We start from the raw sequence: 21,489 nt of genomic DNA on the forward strand, positions 1-21,489 counted from the left end.
TTATTTCCTTATACCTAAACCTTAATTATTTATAATATTTGTAAAAACTAATTAATTGATAGATTAACAAAATTATTAGTTTCATTGTTTAAATTTTATTATAATGTCAAACATTTTTAATAGTTTTTTTATGTCATTGTTTAGACGATATACAATACTCCTTCAGTTTTTTAAGTTGTAGCCACAAAGAATATTCATGGAAATAAAAAAAAAATCTTTTAAATGATAAATATATTATTTTATTTAATAATAACTTTGATGGAGAAAAAGTGAAGACCATAAGTGTTACACAAACATTGAAATAAGTGAAAAAAATATAAGGATCATAACTATTAAAAAATATTTAAATAAAATTAGTGGGAAACATGTAGGGACTATAAGCATAATAAAAATGTTAAAATGAAGTTTGTGGGAAATATTTGGGGACCATAAACATTATTGAAATATTAAAATGAGGATACACAAGGTTAATTATGTCCAAAATTTATGATATAAATAGAAAAATTTTTAATCAAAACAACAAATGGAGCAATTCAAAATGGTAAATGGGAACAATTTTAAGGAACAACGAAAGTAATATAAATTAAGTTTCAATGAATGATCAAAATCCATCTAACCTAAGTGTCACAAAGGAATATCATTTATACAAAAGAACACATGCATGTCAAGTTAGTCCAAAATATGATTAATGGTGAGATTATTTACTTTAAATTAGTTTGATAAGATATAAGTTTTTTGTATTTTGTAGAGAACTTAAATTTAACTACGGAGCAAAGCTAGGAAATGATAAAGACAATAATATCAATTCAAAAAATTTTATTTCACTTACTAGACAATTTTATTCTTTATTTTAAGTTTATCTACAAACTACTCCTATTTAAATTAATTACACATTAAAATGTCATATTACCATATTTTAACAATTATTACTTCATTTTTATTATATCGTATATTTATTATTAAACACCCTTGAAAAATATATTTATATATATCTTCATATTAAGAATTCCGTATATTGTATAAAGTTTTATACTAGGATTTTAATAGCTATTAGTAATAGGTAGGTTACCTGTAGGTAAAAATAGCTAATCTCCAACTTTTAGGATCGTAAATAACTAAATGTCATTACCCATCATTTAATGATTATAATAAAATTTTTTAAGTGCAATATTAAATTGAAATTTTAGAAGTTTCAATCAATAATTACAAATTAGTTGAGTAGATGATGATAAAGTTGGCACGAGTAACGATGTGTTTCAATAACGGCCACTAATTAATGGTTTAATTTGGTACAATTTGTGCGATTCTCTCCCTCAATAAACTAATTCAGTCTAATCATTATACTTAATGCGCCTTGCCGCTTGCTTTAATTCATCCTGTTTTTTCCTTTATTAACATCTATCTCGACTCCTTAATAACTACTTCATTTCATTTAGTAATTACTACGTTAAATTCATTTTAAAAATGGTAAATTATTATCCAAAATTAGAATTAATGTAAAATGAGTGAGATAAAGTAAAATGACAATTAATGCAAAATAAGTGTGGTAAAGAGAGTATCTTAAGTCAATTAGTTAGAAGAAGTATTATATTTTTTAGGCATAATTATTTTCAGTGTCTTTTATATTATTATCGACTCGCTATTCCCTTGTTCGACGAAGGTAATCTATGTCCGAGCTGCAACAATCCCATAATGAATAAATTGGGGAATCACATGGTCCATTGCTCCAGTGAGGTTGGTGTGAAGTTTTGGCACAATTTGGTTCCAAACATGCTTGTAGATATCTATCACAAAGCTGGGATTTCAGTCTGTAAGGAGGCACCAATGGGGTTTTATTCAAAGGCAGGGAATGTTCTTAGGCCTGTGGATCTCGTTCTGTTTAATTGGCTTCATGAAAAGATGCATATGTGGATGTCACTGCAGGTTCACCCTTTGCTGGCACAAGAGTCTCCTCATGGGTACCTGGTGCTTCTTTAGCCAATGTTGCAGATAAAAAGAGAAAGAAATACTCTGCTAAGGGGGTGTCTGGCAATTGGTTATTTGCCGTTGGGGGTTGGCTTTTTTAGTTGGCTTGTTTGACCAGCTGGAAATGTTGAATGTTTTTTGTTGGCTTTTAAGTTAACTGAAAAACCCGGGTGTTTGTAGAGATGTTTGATAAATTTGAGTATTGACTGTTGGCCATTTATAAGAGAAAAAGTGGGCCAACAAGCCAAAAACTAACCAAAAAAGTTAGTTGGAGCAACTTTTTTATTTTGGAGCTGTTTGGTTTATAACTTTTGACTTAGCTTTTAGGTTAGCTTTTAGCTTTTGGCTTGTGGTTTATTGGTTGGTCAAAAAGCTGAAAAAAAGTGTTTGATAAATGACTTTTAAAGAAATTGAAAAATTGGCTTTTAAGCCAAAATGAAAAAGCTGCTCCAGCTAGCTTTTTTGATTGGTTTTTGACTTGTTGGTCCACTTTTTCGTTAATATACAGTCAACAGCCGATACTCAAATTTACCAAATATCTCCACAAGCAGCTGGCTTTTTCAGCTAAGTTAAAAGGCAATAAAATAACCAATATTTTTAGTTGGTTAAACATGCCAACTGCCAACAACCAACATCCAATTGTCAAACACCCCTTTTGACTTAAAAGCTCTGCTTTAATTTTGACTCCCTGAAGAAGCAAACTCGAATTAAAAAAGAGAGCAAAGCAGATAAGGTCAAACTGATTTCGACCCACTTAACTCGTTTAGAGCTTTTGTTTTCATTTTAGAGTTTTTATTTTTTAACATTGACTATATCTTATTTTAGGCCTCAATTTAAAACTTTTTATTTATAAGTTGTTCATTTTGTATATAGTATGAAAATATATGAAAATTTAAATGTATTAAGTTTAGGATATACTTATTGATTTAACTCGAAATTAACTCGTTAAATTAAATGAATTATACAAGTTTGTTTAAGGTGTATATGAATAAAATCATATTGCGGAAATAAAGATTAATTTTGGTTTTGAATACTTGGTTTGTATTGAATGAATAATAGTAATTACATTAGGATATATACACAAATTAGTGAAGTAAATATGGCAAAAGGAATAAAATAAAATAACAAGTTTCCCAAAGTATATTTAGGAAATATTCTATGTTCCTATACTCCCCCTCAAGTTAGGTCATACATTTCACCAAGACCTAACTTGCACGTTGCATCTTCAAATGCTTCAGATGCCACTGCCTTGGTGATGATATACGCCAACTGATTCTTTGATCGAATAAATGGGAGACAAACAATCTTTGTTATCAAGTTTCTTCTTTATAAAATGTCTATAAATTTCAACTTGTTTAGTTCGATCGTGCGGGACTGGGTTCCCAGAGATACTAATAGCTGCTTTGTTATCACAATAAAGATTACATGCCCCCTTTTGAGGAAAATTCAATTCAACTAGTAGTTTCCTAATCCAGAGAATCTTAGTGATACCCTTGGCAATTCCTCGAAATTCTGCCTCAGCACTTGATAGAGCAACAACTTTCTGTTTCTTGCTTTTCCAGGTGACAAGGTTACCCTCCACTAGAGTAAAGTACCCAGACGTGGATTTCCTATCATCTTTGTCTCCTACCTAATCTGCATTGGTGTAGCCTAGAAGGTCAAGGTTATCATTTTTTCCAAATACAAGACCCCGACTACATGTACCCTTTAGATACCTTAGAGTTCTCATTATGGCTGTCATGTGTTGTATTTGAGGCATGTGCATGAATCTACTCACTACACCAACAGCATAAGCAATATCAGGTCTTGTATGGGAGAGGTAGATAAGTTTCTCTACCATTCTTCTATAGCGATCCTTATCTGTCAACTTTGCACCCTCAATTATTTAAAGCCTATGATTAGCTACAATGGGTGTCTTTGCTGGCTTACAATCAAGCATGCCAGTCTCTGCTAGTAGATCAAGAATGTACCTCCTCTGACAAATAAAAATTTCCCTTTTCGATCTTAGAACCTCAATGCCAAGAAAGTATTTCAGGTTCCCCAAATGTTTCATTTCAAACTCACGAAACAACCTTTTTTTCAAATCTCTAATTTCCTCTGCATCATTGCCATATCATCGACATAGATTATCAAACATGTAATACGATCCTTTTTCCTTTTTGAGAAACAAAGTGTGATCTGAATTCCTCTGTATATACCCAAACTTTCTTAATAGCGGTAGTGAACCTCCCAAACCATGCCCTTGGGGATTGTTTCAAACCATACAACGCCTTTCTAAGTTTGCATCCTTCCCTTGGTGCTTTCATATACACTTCTTCTTCAAGTTCACCGTGTAGGAATGCATTTTTGACATCAAACTGGTGAAGCAGCCAATCTTTATTTGCAGCTATGGAAAATAAAACCCGAATTGTGTCAATTTTGGCAATTGGGGAAAAAGTTTCGGAATAATCTACTCCGTAGGTCTGGATGTAGCCTTTGGCTACAAGAAAAGCTTTGTAATTCTCAATGGATCCATCTTCATGATACTTGATCGAGAACACCCATCTGCACCCATATGCACCCATCTTCACCTTTCCTATATTTCATTTTTCTTAAGAGCTAACATTTCTTCCTCCATTACTTTCTTCCATTTGGGATCTTGAAGTGTCTCTTCAACATTTTTAGGCAAAGCACTAGTATAGAGAGTGGTATTGAAAGCCAAGGCTGTCTGAGATAATGATTCACCATTCCCTCGGTTGATAGGATACCGAGATTGAAGTGCTTCATATTCAGGATCATACCTCTTCGATGGAACACCTTGTGTGCTCCTTGGAGGTAACTTATACCTGCTAGATATCTCAACATCGGGCATATCATTAAGCATATTATCAGACAATAGCACATCATCAACGGTATCTCATTAGTTGGCATTATATCGGGCATATCATCTATAAACAATTTCAAGTTCAGGTGTTACCTTTGGTACATTAGGATGCTCATTAGATTGGACTGGACTGATATGAGATGAAGATACTATGTGGTCGGTAGCAGTGTCAGCGGTGTTACCTACTTGCTCTGGAGGGTCCATCCTTACTTCATATGTCAACTAGCTTAGGTCGTCACCAATACTCTTCCCTTGAGGATCAAGCTGAGAAAAATAATAGGACTCTTTAAAGAATTCACAGTCCATTGTGGTATACAACTTATATGAATTGGGTCAAGACACCGATACCCTTTTTCAGTAACCCCATAACCCACAAAGACACATTTAACAACCCGAGGTTGAAGTTTGTTCCTATCCCGCTTGGGGAGATGAACATAAACAACACAACCAAAAATACGAGGGGGTAGAGAGGGGGTAGAGATAGTGTAGTTTTCTTTTTTTTTTGCTTCCGCTTATTTCAATTAGGTTCACATAACGGACACTAAAGAACCATCTCTTCTAGGGTCGTCAGCGTTCCATCGATAAAGAAATATAATTAAAGCAGAAAACAGTGTCAAGCGAAAGAATCAAGTCAGCGGAAGCCTTTACGTACAACTTGAGAGCCTAAAGGCCTCTAGACAACCTAATTGAAATAAGCGGAAGCAAAAAAAAAAAGAAAACTACACTATCTCCTGTTACATAAGTACGGAGTTTCTTTCTACTCATAATCCAATACAAAAGATAAAAACATAGTCTTGATGATTACGGGTTCTAAGTCAAGCCCTCACTCCAGACCCCACCTGCAATCAACCTTCTAGTCGTCGTATGACAACACACAGTAGGTTCCAAAGAAACAAACCAATACACGTTAGAGACTTCATACAAATATCAATCAGGTTGAATACAAGCAATATGTTTATCCTAGCATGTATAGGCTCTATTACATTCATTATTAGTTAATCTTAACTTGTAACGTTGTCTGTCCTATTCGGGTCGTTCAAATATAAATCATTCAGTATTAGATAATTCCAACTTGTAACGTTGCCCGTCCTGTTCGGGTCGTTCAAGTATAAATCCAAATCCTTTTGGAGGAATACACTTGGGAGAGCTAATCCCAAGGCAACCACCGACCTAAGACGTTGCCCGTCCTGTTCGGGTCGTCAAAGGCTAAAGTATGCATACCCCCATGGTGACCGTAATGATCCAAAACTGCCATGGGAACAATAATTATAATAATCCAAACCAGAACGTTAACCCTTTTGGGTAACATAACCAAACGTCAACCCCTTTGGGTGACAAACACATAAATTGTCAATGTTCAATTAATTCCTTTCAAATTATTTGAGTGTCTAATCCTTATGTGATTTACAAAGCCTTGATTAGAAATTAAACAACACTACTTGCACAGCCACATAAACAGTATGGTCTAAGCGTGTACCTTTAAGCGCTGCAACCAAACGATTTTTTTTTAACCACGATAGAAATTTCGCCCTCTTATGAATCGAGGTCCTAAATAACACACACACAAAACGATCACGTATTAGAACGTGTTTACACATTTAATCCACTCCTTACTACTAAGATATCACTAAGACTTGATAATTTTAATTGTTTACATCCAATTCCCAATGGATCCAAATTTCAAATTCTGACCGGAAATTTTAAGGGCCATTTCAGACAGATTAGAAAATTCGCGTTCGAAATACATCAATTACCTTGGGTACCAAATTTCATAATTTCTAACATCCAATTACTTTTTTAATTATTTTAAGCGGTTAACGAGTTTTTAGCGCATCGGTACAATAAACAACAACGGAACATGACTAACACTTCCGGGTTGACACCAACACCGAGGCAGAAACTGCTGCTGCCCGAAATATATATATAGATATTTTTTTATTATCATTATTATTATTATTATTATTATTTTATATATACATTATTCAAATGATTAATCCTTTAAATCCCATGACCAAAATACATCTAACAAGACCACATTCACAAAATCCTTCAAGGAACTTAAAATTTCATATATTATGATAATTAAATTAAATACTTAATTCTCTTAACAAATTAAAATTTTGTAGAGAATCATAAAACCAAACCATCCTTTTTAAATCAAGACATATATATATATATATATATATATATATATATATATATATATATATATATATATATATATATATATATATATATATATATATATATATATATATATATATATATATATATATATATATATATATATATATATATATATATATATATATATATATATATATATATATATATATATATATATATATATATATATATATATATATATATATATATATATATATAAACACAATCCTTCAAACAAATCAAATTTTGCTAAAGGATTTATAAATTTTTTGGATGACTATATTACTTAATCCATACCATTTAAATTTCATCTAACAAATTGAAATTTTGTTAGAGAAAAGTAGACCATGAGAAATTTATTTAAATATCAATATAACTTTAAATACTTAATTCTTGTAACAAATATAAATTTTGTTAAAGAATATTGATCATGAAGTTCCTTTTCTTAATCCTCTTAACAAATTTTATTAAAGGATTATTAGAGAAAATTTTCATATATAAAAGAAAAATATTCAATCCTCCTATAAGTCATAGGATATCATCATACATAAAATATATTGTATATAAAATCTATAATTAACAATTCAATTAAACTTACCCTTCGATCAAAAGATTGGATGGAACAACAAGAAAATTTTTTTTTCTTTTGAAGTGCCAAAATCAAGGAGCACAAGGGAAGAATTTTTCTGATTTTTTTGTGTTTACTTTGAGGTTTTGAAATGTGAGGAATTCAAATGATGTTTAGGATAAATAGGGAAATTAAGGATCAACTTAATTAAGCCATAATACACCATTATGAGAGGAGTTACAAGACTCCTCCCATACCTCCCAAACCGGCTGCCCCCCTTCACCTCCTTTCCATTAATATTTTTTTATTATAATTATTCTATTGTAATAAGTAATGTTAAATCGGAAAAAGAATACTACGCGATAACAACGTACGCGATAAAACACGTTACCGTTAATTACATTTTTGTTTTTATATTTAATTTACCTTATTTCTTATAATTATCTATGTAAAATAATATAATTTAATAATACTTATTTATTTTATTTTATTATATTTTCTTTTTAAACCAGATAAATTACGGGGTGTTACAGACTACCCCCCTTAAAAGAAGTTACACCCTCGTAACTTGCACAGCAACGAAAAACGCAGGACACACATACTATCATAACACCACACTTGCAAAAGACAAGACAACAAGCCAAAGAGGTTTATCATCACTCGCGCGAAATTCCTATCGCCCTCTACCCCCCTTAAAGGAGTTACGTCCCCGTAACGCGACTAACCTGGAAGAGGTGAGGGTACTTTTCCCGCATAGAGTCTTCAATTTCCCATGTAGCCGCTTCACGCTCGTGATTTGACCACAGGACCTTTACCATAGATATATCCTTCCGTCGTGTACTACGGACCTTCTTGTCCAAGATTCGAATCGGTTGCTCAGAGTAAGACAAGGATGCATCCAATTCTAAAGGTTCAAGATCTAAGACATGAGTGGCTGCGGCATGATACGGCTTTAACTGAGACACATGAAATAGATCATGTACTTTTTCCAAATAGTTTGGAAGGGCTAACCGATACGCCATTCTATCCACACGTTCCAATGATTCATATGGCCCTATGAATCGAGGGCTCAACTTTCCACGAGCACCAAAACGTACTACTCCGCGCATGGGTGATACGCGAAGTAATAGCTGCTCTCCCACGGTGAACTCTTCTGGTCGTCGCTTCAAATCCGCGTAAGACTTTTGATAATCTTGTGTCGCTTTCAAGCGATCCCTTATTAACTTCACTTTTTCCGTCATCTGGAACAACAATTCAGGTCCCAAGGTCACTGCTTCGGCGAAATCATCCCAATAAACCGGACTATGACAACGACGTCCATACAAAGCTTCGAAAGGAGCCATCTGTATGGATGCCTGATAACTGTTATTGTAAGAAAATTCGACCAGATCCAAGTGTTCATCCCATGACCCTTGCCATTCCATGGCAATAGCACGCAACATATCTTCTAATATCTGATTCGTCCGTTTCGTTGGCCCATCCGTCTGCGGATGGAAAGATGTACTATAAAGCAACGTAGTACCCATTGCCTGTTGTAAGGTTTGCCAAAAATGTGACAGATACCGTGTATCTCTATCGGACACAATAGTACGGGGCACACCGTGGAATCGCACGGCATACTTACTGTAAGCTCGAGCCAATTGTTCCATCCCCCAACGACAGTTCATAAGGATGAAACGTGCTGATTTAGTTAAACGATCAACTATGATCCATAATGCATCATTACCTGCCTTCGTCCGAGGTAACCCCACAACAAAGTCCATAGAGATATCATCCCACTTCCACACCGGTATCTTAAACGGTTGTAGTAACCCTCCTGGTCTCTTATGCTCACTTTTAACCTTCTGACAGATCAGGCAGCGCGAGACATATTCTGCAATATCCTTCTTCATTCCGGACCACCAAAACATTAACTTAAGATCTTGATACATCTTGTCACCACCCGGATGGACTGAAAATTTCGTACAATGCGCTTCGTCCAAAATATGTTCCTTCAAAGATTCCTCCCCCGTCGGCAAACACCAACGACCATTGAACCTCAAGCTTCCATCTACCAGAACAAAGAATCCCTCCGCTTTTCCTTCCTGTGCCTTTTCCTTTAACTTCAAAAGTTTCGGGTCTTTATCCTGGGAATTCAAAATTTCTTCAAAGAACGAAGGTCGAATAGCCAAGGCATTCAGACACCCCTGTAATTCACCTTTACGTACCACTTCCAAATTTAATCTAGCAAAATCCCGATGCAACTCTTCAATTCCGCCCAAGGCGGATAATGAGTGATTGGACTTCCTACTCAACGCATCAGCTACTAAGTTTGCTTGTCCCTCATGATATATGAACTCCAAATCATAATCTGTCATCAACTCTAGCCACCGACGTTGCCGCATGTTTAAATCGGGCTGAGTGTAGAGATACTTCAGACTCTGATGATCAGTGTAGATCCTACATTTGACGCCATACAAGTAATGCCGCCATATTTTGAGAGCAAACACTATACCAGCTAACTCCAGATCATGGGTAGGATGATTAACTTCATGTACTTTCAATTGTCGTGAGCAATCACCTTACGGTCCTGCATCAGTACACAACCCAAACCTTTCTTCGATGCGTCACTGCAAACATTATAATCCAACTTTGGGTCAGGTAAAGTAAGAACAGGGGCCGTAGTTAACCTTTCCTTCAAAGTCATGAAGGCCTGTTCACACTCATCAGTCCACACGAACTTCTTCTCTTTCTTCATCAACGAAGTCATAGGCCGAGCAATTCGTGAGAAATCTTTGACAAAACGACGGTAATACCTAACCAAGCCTAAGAAACTTCGTACTTTGGTGACATTCTTTAGTGACGACCAGCTTCGAACTGCCTCTACTTTCGCCGGATCCACCAAAATACCCTCTTTAGAAACAAAATGACCCAAAAATGATACATTTTCCAACCAGAACTCACACTTTGACAATTTTGGGTACAACGTGTTTCCTCGCAGAGTTTGCAGGACTAAACGTAGATGTTCCTCGTGTTCATTCCGGTCTTTCGAATAGACCAATATGTCATCAATAAAGACCACCACAAACTTATCCAAAAACGCACTAAATACTTGATTCATCAAATACATGAATGCAGCTAGAGCATTTGTTAATCTAAAAGGCATCACAGTGAACTCATAATGCCCATAACGGGTTCGAAAAGCTGTTTTATATATATCTCCTTCAGCTATTCTTAACTGGTGATAACCCGATCTTAAATCAATTTTTGAAAAGATCCCAGCTCCTCTCAATTGATCAAATAAATTGTCAATGCGGGGTAACGGGTACTTGTTCTTAATGGTCACCTTATTTAGTTCCCTATAATCAATACATAATCTCAAACTGTCATCCTTCTTCCTTACAAAAAGAACTGGAGCCCCCCCAAAGGGAATCACTAGGTCGGATATAACCCTTGTCCAATAATTTGTCAAGCTGAGACTTTAGTTCCTCCATCTCCTTTGGAGCCATACGATAAGGGGCCTTAGAAATCGGTCCCATCCCAGGCACCAAGTCTATTGTGAAATCAATTTCCCGTTGAGGTCGCATGCCGGGAATTTCATCAGGGAAATTATCTAAAAATTCATTCACCACCGCAATATTCTTAGGATCTTTCTCCTTTTTCCCCACTTGGCTGATATGACATAAGTACACAGGGTGTCCTTACCTCATGAGTCTTTGCAATTCTAAGGTCGACACCAAATTCGTCCGGGGTCCTTTCTGAAATTTCCGATATCTAACCTTCCCCCTCTTGGTCCTTCTAGCGACACTCTCTGCTCCCTACATTCTATAGTGACTTTATATTTTCCTAACCAGTCCATCCCCAAAATGACCTCTAAGCCTTCCATATCTAACACATACAAGTCACTAGGAAAGATGACCTTCCCTATTCTTAAGGGCACTTCCTTATACAATCTATCACAATTGTACAATCTTCCCGATGGAACGGCCACTGTACAAGAAACTTTTTCAAATGTTCCTAAATTCAACTCCTCTACTTTACTCTTTGCAAGAAATGAACATGTAGCTCCCGAATCAAATAATACATTCACAGCTATTGAATGAATGGCGAACGTACCTGTAACCACATCCGTCACCTGGTCAGTTTCTCTTGCACTGACCGCGGATACTCTTCCATTAGCCGGCTGTGCATTCATTCCTCCCACTTGATTTCCCCCACGATGCATTTCTGACTCTTCAACTCGGTTCCCATCTATCCGGCCTTGTCCCCCATTAAAAGGCCGCTGAAACCTCTGACCAGCGTTGCCACGATTTCCATTCCCGTACTGTCGGCTGACTTGACTGCCGGTGTTGTTTGAATTCTGTTGCCGGTGCTGCCCACCCGGCTGTTGACTTCCACTCCCTTTCTTGATGTAGCATTCATAGTCCCTATGTCCCCTTTTGTGACAAAAATTACATTCAACCAAATTCCCATCACAATCCTTTCCAGGATGGTTTCCCCTGCATCTCATACAGAAATACTTCCTTTCATTGCCATCTCGGTCTAGCAATGGCTTAGCAGGCTTCGCGTCTCCCTTAAACCCAAAATTTGTACTAGACCTACTTCCCTGAAAATTTTCGAAAGTTTTAGCTTTCTTATGATAAAAGTCCGACGAACTCCCTGATGTCTGGCCTACAATCTCCATCCTCTTCTCAGGGACCTTACCCTTCTCTTTTTCCTTCTCCTTCCTCAGAATGTTCCCTATTTGAGACGCACGCTTGTACATCTGTTCCAGGGTGTTATAGCGGTCTCTCTCAATATGTTTTTGAATGTCATATGACAATCCCAGTTCAAATCGTTGTACTTTTTTCTCCTCAGTGGGAACATTGTCAGGACAGTACTGAATATATTCCATAAACTTTCGGTAATATTCATCAACAGTCATGTCTCCCATCTCCAAACGAGCGAACTCGTTTGACTTATCCTTTCTCCCGTGCAAAGGGTAGAATTTCTCTCGCATAGTCCTTTTAAACAAATCCCAATTAAAGGCTCCATCAGCTTGTTCTAATAACCCAAATCTACTATTTGCTCTGATACCATGAAGAAAATCATAATGTGGAAATAAAAATTGATTTTGATTTTGAATACTTGATTTGTATTGAATGAATAATGGTAATTACATTAGGATATATACACAAATTAGTGAAGTAAATATACAAAAGGAATAAAATAAATAACAAGTTTCCTAAAGTATATTTAGGAAATATTCTATGTTCCTACATATTAGGCTGTGATAATTCGTCACATAATTTCACTGCGGTCCACTCGTATGGACACGGGAGACCCGTGGGCTCGGGCCTACAAACCCACGAATCAAGAGCGTTGACTTGCACATATACTTGGTGAGGTTCATTGTTTCTCAAAACATATGGTAGTATGAAGATTAGTTTATCCACTATATATGCAAGTCAACAACCCACTATTTTATTGATGTGAGATCTTTTCTTATATGTGAAGTATTTTCAACAGTATAATTTTGACCTAAATTCAACCCATTATTAATCACATTATATCGGTAGACCTATTTTAATTAATTAGGTCTAAAGTCTCAACAAAACTCACTTATTTTCGGTTAAAATCAAGTCGAATTAACAGGTCAGATCAATTTTTGCCAAATCAAGGTTTGAGGTCAGTTGAGGTTAAAATTATTTAGATTTGAGAAATCAACTTTGTAATTAAATATGGAGATTATCAAATGTTAATTAAATATAAAAAACATAAACAATAAAAGAAATTATTTAAAAAAGTATTTTGTTTGTCTAATTTAATTAGGATTAGGACTCAGAGTAATAAACACGACTTGAGAATTGAGATTTGAGGAATCAACTTTGTAATTAAATACTCAAATACTGTTCACTCTTCAGATTTCAGACTGCTACTTCTGTGCTTCCACAGTTGAACTTGTGTTGTGGGCTGTGGCTATTTTCTCACCTCTTTCTCTTCATCTACTCTTTACTCTTTAGTGTATATTAACATTCTTCTTCTCTTTTTCCCTTCTTCCCTTGTTGTTTTTCATCCTCTTTATTCTAATCTTTCTTCTTATAGCAACCACTTTTTTCTTCTTCTTTGTTTTCATTTAAAAGTTCCATTCTTTGTAGAATTAATGCAAAGTTAAGGTACAGATACATGTTTTTAAGTTCATATCTGTGGTTAAAATCTGAACTTTATGCTAAAATCTGTTAATTTTTAGCAGGTGTTCATTGAAATTTCACGCCCAAGAATAGATCCTAGAAGACCCTTCTTGGGGTTTTAGTCTTTTGTTGATTTTTTTGGGTTTTGGTACTTTGATTTCAAAATGGAAGCAGAAAATGAAGAAGTGAATTCTAAAATGAAGGATTATGAAATGATTGAGCAAATTGGAAGAGGGGCATTTGGGACTACTTTTCTTGTTATTCACAAAACTGAGCAAAAGAAGTGAGTTTTTTTATCACTAAAATGCTCTTTCTTTACCTTTTTTTTTGATAAATTTTGCTAAATTTTTGTCACTTTAGTTATGTGAAGGGCTCAAATGAGTTCTTGTAAAGATGATTAGGGTGTATATTCGGGTGTTTTGATGGGTTTAGGATATGATATCTCGAGTTGGATTAATTTTTGTTCTTGTGTATTAAATATATTGATAATCTGATTTGATTTTTATATGCCCTCTATTTTGGGCCGATTCGAGTTTTAATCGGAATTGGGTCAATTTAGACAACTCTACCAAGCATTAGGTGCTGAAAATTGGTCAATGGCCTTGAAATGCTATGAAAGTTTGTCAAAGTATTTTTTTTAAGAAAATTATGTTGATTTTGATGAAATTTTCTGTCGGTGGTAATTGGGTTTCTGCCCATTTTCTGGTAGGTATGTATTGAAGAAGATAAGATTAGCTAAGCAAACTGAGAAGTTTAAGAAAACAGCTCTTCAGGAGGTGAGTAGTTCTTTGATTCTCAATTGTACTTGTTTTTTTTGGGGGGAATTTGAGTAGTTGAAATCTTTGTGCTTTAAGGACCAAATTGATTGTATTTTCTCTACTTTTGTTGCAAATTGTTGACCAAAAGCTACAATCTTTTGGAATGTTTTCATATTGGTTGTTGGAGGTTTGATTTTTTGAAATACAAGTGCTTTTCATGCTAAAGTACCCAACAGTTTTACTTTTTGGCTCAATCATGTTTTCTATGCAGATGGAGTTGATTTCCAAGCTAAATAATCCATATATTGTTGAGTATAAAGATTCTTGGGTGGATCAGGTATATATATATGTGGAGAAACTACATAATTATTGGTATCAATAATGCCATTTTGTCCATTTGTGATACTTTTAGGTAGTATAGCTATGGAAATTAAGTGCTGGTGCACCATTGAACCACCTTATGACAACATTTTATTGCCTCGACACCGTTAAGTGGCTCCCACCAAGGTGGGGTTCGGGATGAGATGTATGTAACTTAAACCTAACCCTTTTTAGTGAGAACATGGGGTTGTTTTTGATTTACCCTTGGTAGCAAACAACATTTTCAAGTCTAGATAAATACAAGTGCATGATTTTATGAGTTATTTTAATACAATCCATTATAATCCAAACTATTCTAACATAATTCGCCGTTAATTCGCCTTTTGAATTCACGAGTCGCTCAAAATGACCTTATAATAGCCTAAAATCTACCATAATTCGCTTTTTTGATTCGTGATTCGCAAAGAGATTAGAGAATCATGTGACAATGATCGAAACCAAAAAATTATAAATCTTTGGCTCAATCAACAATGAACCACCTCTAAATTTAGAATTTTGAATGTAGTAGTAGTTAAAGCCATTGCTTTTGTGTTTACTAATTCAATTTGAAACTAGTTTGCTGGAGAAGTTCTTCAACGATATTGTAATGACTTGCAAATATGGTGTTCATTCAATCGTTTCCTCTTTCACTGTTGTAGGAATGTTGCGTATGCATTGTGACCAACTATTGTGAAGGAGGTGATATGTAAGTAGTTAGCATCCTTATGCTTTTGTGGTTTAAAAACAGGTTACAGTTTCAAGTTTCATATGACTGGCATAATAGTTTCAGTACCCACTAATCATTGAACATTTCTACTAGTCCAATAAATTTCGTCCTCCCTGCATAAGTTACTTTTTTTTCGGCTTATTTTCAATCTTACATGCATGTTTATGACATGAATTCACAAGATCAAATAATCGTATCCCATTTGTGTTAGAAATGTGGATGCACACGCCATCTGGAAGTATGATGTATTACAAATAATAATGCGATAAATAAAACTACAAATACAAGATGATGTTTGTAGTGTCTCCTTTGTGTATGGCAACGGACTCTTTGCTTGAATGAATTACGAATTGAACGAAAACACCGTGGAGAAGATTAGTTTGCGACAATGAACGTCACCAGTAATCTTGATATAGATTGAAGGCGACTACGATACTTTCCTTTTGTGATATTTCCCCCGTAAAGGTACTTGGGTTATGAGACTGAAAATTCACAACGAGATACAATCAATCACATCAACCGATTTGTACGAACCGATTGAACTAAATGATTATGTGTTTTTGTAGAGATTAAAATCAGAAAACAATAAAAGAGTTAATTACTCTCTTCTATGAACCAAGAGATTGAGAGAAAGATGACATAAATTAATTTTAAAAGATGTAAATGATTTTCATGCACTCACTCTTATTTATAGAGTTGAAGTGACATATGGATTCATCCAAAACCATACATCAATGATAACCGATGACTATCAGTTATTTATGACGTAAAACATTCATTCATAACAACACTTTACTCCATGAAACAAAGCTTCATTTCACACATAGAAGCACTGTTCGGAGGTGCTCGAACGAGCATGACCCAAATAACTTTCCAAAAATTTTCTGACACGAAAATTCAAAAGTGCTCGAAAGAGCAAATGCCAAAAACATCAAACAGAAGGTTTTCAAGCAAACTGCTAGGCTAGAGCAGCAGTGCTTGAACGAGCCACAAAGTTCTCGAACGAGCATCACTATGCTTGAACGAGTAGCATGGCCCAGCTCCATCATTTGGTTATCGTTACATTGTTTCTTAGTTTATAGTTTAAGCCTTTGGATAAAGTCCTACGCGCTCTAAATACTCAACATGATGGGTCATATAATGGCAAAGCCATACGTGGAAGTATGATAGACCACGTTGATAAGAATATTTTTTTTGTTTTTGTTATGTAGAACTTTTCCATGAAGGAGGTCGTGCTATTTAGTTCGAGCTTGGCCTTTTATGATGTCAACTAAGAGGAGAGTTAATGGAACTCAATCTTGTATGTTGAATTGCTTATTTCGCAATTCATGACGTCACTTCCTATTCATAGAAATGAGTTGCTGATTTAGTTGCATAAAGTTCATATTTTTATTATTTTGCTTCCGAACCAATGTAACATATTTCGCCAGCTAATTCGCTTTTGAATTCACAATTCGCTCAATTTGCCGAATAGCCCCTAAACTGACCATAATTCGCTTTTTTCGATTCACGATTCGTGAGGAGATTAGCGAATTATGTGACACTGATCCGAACCTTTCTTTGTCGATTGTAACACTAGATTCCTGGAATAGCTTCCACTACATTTTTTTCTTTCTCCTTAGTTGAATAGATCATGCTTGTAACATTAGCAGAAAGCTTTCTCTCAAAGGTGTTTCTAGATTAATTTTTCCAACAATCTAGTGAACGTCTTTGAAACCCCTCGTTTTGTGAAGTTTTGTTTTTCAACGAGTTATAGTAACTGTATTTCTGCATACGACCTACAAATGAATAAATTTTGGGCTAATTTTCTGTATGATTAGGGCCGAGATTATTAGGAAGGCTAAGGGCGGACATTTTTCAGAGGAGGTAAGACAGGATAGTTCTTTAATTAGTCTTCCTTATATCACTTTATCCAAAACTTATTTTGTTTCCCTAACTGCAGCGAGTCTGCAAGTGGATGACTCAGTTGTTGCTAGCTGTAGATTACCTGCATTCCAACCGCATTCTTCATAGAGATCTTAAGGTTGGTGAATTGAACGTCTTTTCGTTTCTATTTTGCAAGGCGACAAAGCATCACCGTAGTTAACTAATACAGTTGTTATAATCAATTTTTGTCAGTGTTCGAACATATTCTTGACAAGGGAAAATGACATTCGGCTTGGTAAGATAAATTGTCTTTAAACCCGTCTTTTCTTACGACTTATATATGTTGTACGGTTGTATCCTCTTCTGGTTCAACGTAAATAAATGTGTGGTTTCATTAGATGATTTGTTGACTGTACCCCGCACAAATTTGTGTGCGTGCTTGGTGGATACAGGTGACTTTGGACTGGCTAAATTTCTCAAGCCTGATGATCTTGCTTCCTCGGTATTGACTTTTGACTTTTCCAATCGACACACAATTTCCCAACACTTAGTTAGCGTTGCTGATAAACGGATTTTGGTTATGTCTTGTTATGCGTAGGTTGTTGGTACACCCAATTACATGTGTCCTGAGCTCCTTGCCGATATTCCTTATGGCTATAAATCCGATATATGGTCACTTGGTAAGCAGCAGTATCATTAGTGTACTTTAAACTTCGATATAGCGTTACCTCATTCGAAATTATTTTGTTGCTTCAGGCTGTTGTATATTTGAGATTGCTGCTCATCAACTGCCATTCAAGGCTAATGTAAGTCTTATTCTAAATTACTTAAATTGTTCAATATAGTTTTTTAATACCAAGAACCATGGTTGAAAAATGCGGTAACTGTTGCAATCGCGCACTGCAATGCAACCTTGTTTTTCACTTATGCCAAGAACAGTGTAGTTAATAGTTGATAAACAGTGGACTAATTTTGAGATTTATCTGGTGAAATGAAACAGGACATGACCAGTCTGATCAACAAAATTAATCGATCGATTATGTCCCCGCTCCCGATCATGTACTCTTCCACATTGTAAGTATCTCAAAATCCAATAACTGACCCGGGGGTTTTGGTTTTATTTGACTGCACGCATTTCTCCTGCCCTCTTCCTTGAGTGAGTACAGGTATGATTTGTCCGTTACCTCTCCCCCTGGACCTTGACTTTGTGCGGGATGCTGGGTTGATGACCATGACCGTGATCATTCAAATTAGCTTCTTTTTCTCCCTATTGCTTGTTTTTATACTATGGAATATATTGTCAAGTTTTATTCACAATATTTTCGTTTTGTCCAGAAAACAAATTATAAAGACCATGTTAAGAAAATGCCCGGAGCATAGACCAACTGTGAGTTTTAGCATCTTATCTACTTGTTATGATTTTTTGCAAGTTGCGATTCTTGGATCCTCTTGACATACGGTCTTTAATACTTTCATCGTTTCACGTCATCCTTCAGGCTGCGGAGATTTTGAGACATCCCCATTTGCAGCCATATCTAGTTCGGTGTCGTGCAGCTTCTCCGTCTTATCTTCCAGTCAAGTCTCCAAACTCGAAGGAGAAGACAGCTCGGAGACTTTCATCTGGTAAACCTAATCGGGGCAAGGATGGAAGAGAGCGAGAGCATAGAACAGTGAAGCCATATCTGGAACAATGTGACAAGGTTAGTAATATTATTCCCATGAACCAGCAGAACTGTGACAAATCATCGACATCTGCTACCTCGGAGGAAAACCTTGAAACAAAAAGGGTTGATCCGGTGAGCTACTTAAAGGATAGATGTGACACTAGTGAAAGTTCCAAATGTGAGTCTTCAGGCAGTGAAATGATCATGTGCAGCGCAGCCGAGCTTAGTGACTTGAATGCACCCAAAAGCACTGCAGAAGAAACTACAACGCGCACCTTGTTTAATAATGAAACACTTCAAAAATGGGTAGATGTTAATATCGAGAATGTGGACAAACTCGATCTACTCGAGCTTTGTGACATCCAGGATCTTACAGAGGGAATCGTAGAAATCTTACCCCGTAACAATGGAAATATGTCGATACCTTGCGAAGAACTTGTTCCTTCTCACAAATCTCCCGTTGATGAAATTTCTACATTTTCGGCTACTCAAACTGAAGATGTTGAACTCGATTCTCTATTGAAAATGGAAATTAGTGATATCGGTAAAGAAGATCGGCCTACAGAGAAGTCTACGCCGTCAGAAAATGACAATCAACCTACGGAGAAGTCTATGCCATCAGAAAATGGCAATCGACCTACGGAGCAGTCTATGCCATCAGAAAACGGCAACGGCAATCGATCTACAGAGAAGTCTATTCCATCAGAAAATTGTACCGAGACACTCAACACTAGTTGTTCATCAGAGTCTGGTAATGGCAATGATGAAACAATCAATCCAACAGCAGCAGAAATTTCATTGCTGAACAGGACGCTCACAGCAATGAGTGCAGAGCAAAACAACGGCGAGGGCGAAGTACCAGGCCACCAAAGGGCCGACGCCTTGGAGTCTCTGCTCGAGTTATGTGCACGATTACTTAGAGAGGATAAACTCGACGAACTCAATGGTATTCTGAGACCCTTTGGAGAGGAAACTGTATCTTCCCGGGAAACTGCAATATGGTTGACGAAAAGCTTAATCGCTGCACATAAATCTGCAAAAGGTACCTGAACTTATGTTATAACACACTATATGGTTTCCTGTCTTTAAATATGTGATCTATAGGAACTTTATGTGTGCGTGTGCATGTATATTTACGAGGGTGTGGTTTCGTTGAATGAAATTGTGAATTTTTTGTTACGAGCTTGCGGGTTTAAACTTTTTGATTGAAATTGTTGTAACTTGTAAAGAAATGGTTGTTGCTTGTAGTGTCTGATGATGAAATATTGTGCTGTAATCTTTTGCTGAGATCAATATGTATGAATGTGTCATACAGAAATTTTCTGTTCTAATGCAAGGCATTTCCTTGAAAGTCAACATTTGGTCGAAGGTATTACTACTACAGTCTCTAAACTTTACATTTGATCACAAATATTACTCCCTTCGTCCATCTGATATAACAATATTTGACTTAATATGTGAGAGCTTTTTGAGTTAAATAGTAGTATTTACTTTAGAAGTAAAGCAAAACAACTAAAATTTATATAAAGAGGTAAAGTATTGTACATGTATGATCTAGGTGAATTCAGGGTATTAGTATAGGATGGGGCTGAACATTCATGCATGTGTGCTGAACTAAATGATCTATTATTCTTCTGTGTTATATGTTATATACTATTAAATATATATAAGGTTTTTAATCAACTGACTCGTATAATGGCCTAAGTAGACCCGAGTCTAGATTATAAAAGCTAATTATTTGGGGTGGTGGAAATACAATTATTATCTAGATTCTAAGTTTGCTTTCCGGATGTCAGGCCTCTTTTTAGAAAGTTTGCATTTAAATTCTATTTTGCATCTAATTTAGAGTTGGGACACACCAGAAAAAATCAATGCTTTGATGAAAAAAGCACACATAACATAAATGATGTCTAGGATACCTCTTATTAATTATTTAACAATAAATTCAAAAAATATCATTCACAATGCATGATCACACACTATCAAGTTTAAAGTTTCCACTTTTAATAGAAACACCAACCCGAATATATGAAGACCTGACTCAAGCGCTCGCAAACTCTAATTACTTCCTATGTATCCTCCCCATATTCTAATGCTGGTTTTAGTTCCTACATAGCCCACAATATTAGTAAAAGAACCCTAGCTAAGGTCATTAGGTGTTCCAATCCCATGTATCAAACAGAAAAACACGAATATACCCCCGAACTAGTCTGCTCAAACAAGTAAGAGCATCGGTTGAACGATCAGACACAATACGCTGCTACTGGTAGGGGTGTGCAAAAAAATCCGATCCGGATTACCCGGTATCCAGTTTTCAAAACCGGATAATTCACCCGGCTTTTGTAAAGCGGATAATCCGGATCGGGTACCCAGTTTTTAAACCGGGTACCGGATCCGGATCCG

General features: G+C 35.8%; 1 protein-coding gene across 4 annotated transcripts; it reads left to right on the forward strand.

Moving 5' to 3' along the window:
• The first annotated feature begins 13,378 nt into the window (after positions 1-13,378).
• Positions 13,379-20,362, forward strand: LOC130818285 (serine/threonine-protein kinase Nek6-like). Of its 4 annotated transcripts, none has more exons than XM_057684405.1 (14): positions 13,400-13,696; positions 13,774-13,994; positions 14,421-14,487; positions 14,741-14,806; positions 15,489-15,535; positions 17,377-17,422; positions 17,499-17,579; positions 17,675-17,717; positions 17,875-17,924; positions 18,021-18,102; positions 18,179-18,228; positions 18,423-18,496; positions 18,758-18,809; positions 18,919-20,362. In XM_057684405.1, the coding sequence occupies exons 2-14, from the start codon at positions 13,876-13,878 to the stop codon at positions 20,134-20,136; spliced, it is 1,995 nt and encodes a 664-aa protein (XP_057540388.1). In that variant the 5' UTR covers positions 13,400-13,696; positions 13,774-13,875; the 3' UTR covers positions 20,137-20,362. The 4 variants fall into 4 exon arrangements, with proteins under 4 accessions (XP_057540412.1, XP_057540388.1, XP_057540404.1 ...); XM_057684413.1 differs by having other exon boundaries at positions 13,420-13,696; positions 13,771-13,994; XM_057684429.1 differs by lacking the exon at positions 14,741-14,806 and having other exon boundaries at positions 13,379-13,696; positions 13,771-13,994.
• The last annotated feature ends 1,127 nt before the right edge of the window (positions 20,363-21,489 follow it).

This window comes from Amaranthus tricolor, chromosome 1, assembly GCF_026212465.1.
Source record: "Amaranthus tricolor cultivar Red isolate AtriRed21 chromosome 1, ASM2621246v1, whole genome shotgun sequence".
Lineage (NCBI taxonomy): Eukaryota > Viridiplantae > Streptophyta > Magnoliopsida > Caryophyllales > Amaranthaceae > Amaranthus > Amaranthus tricolor.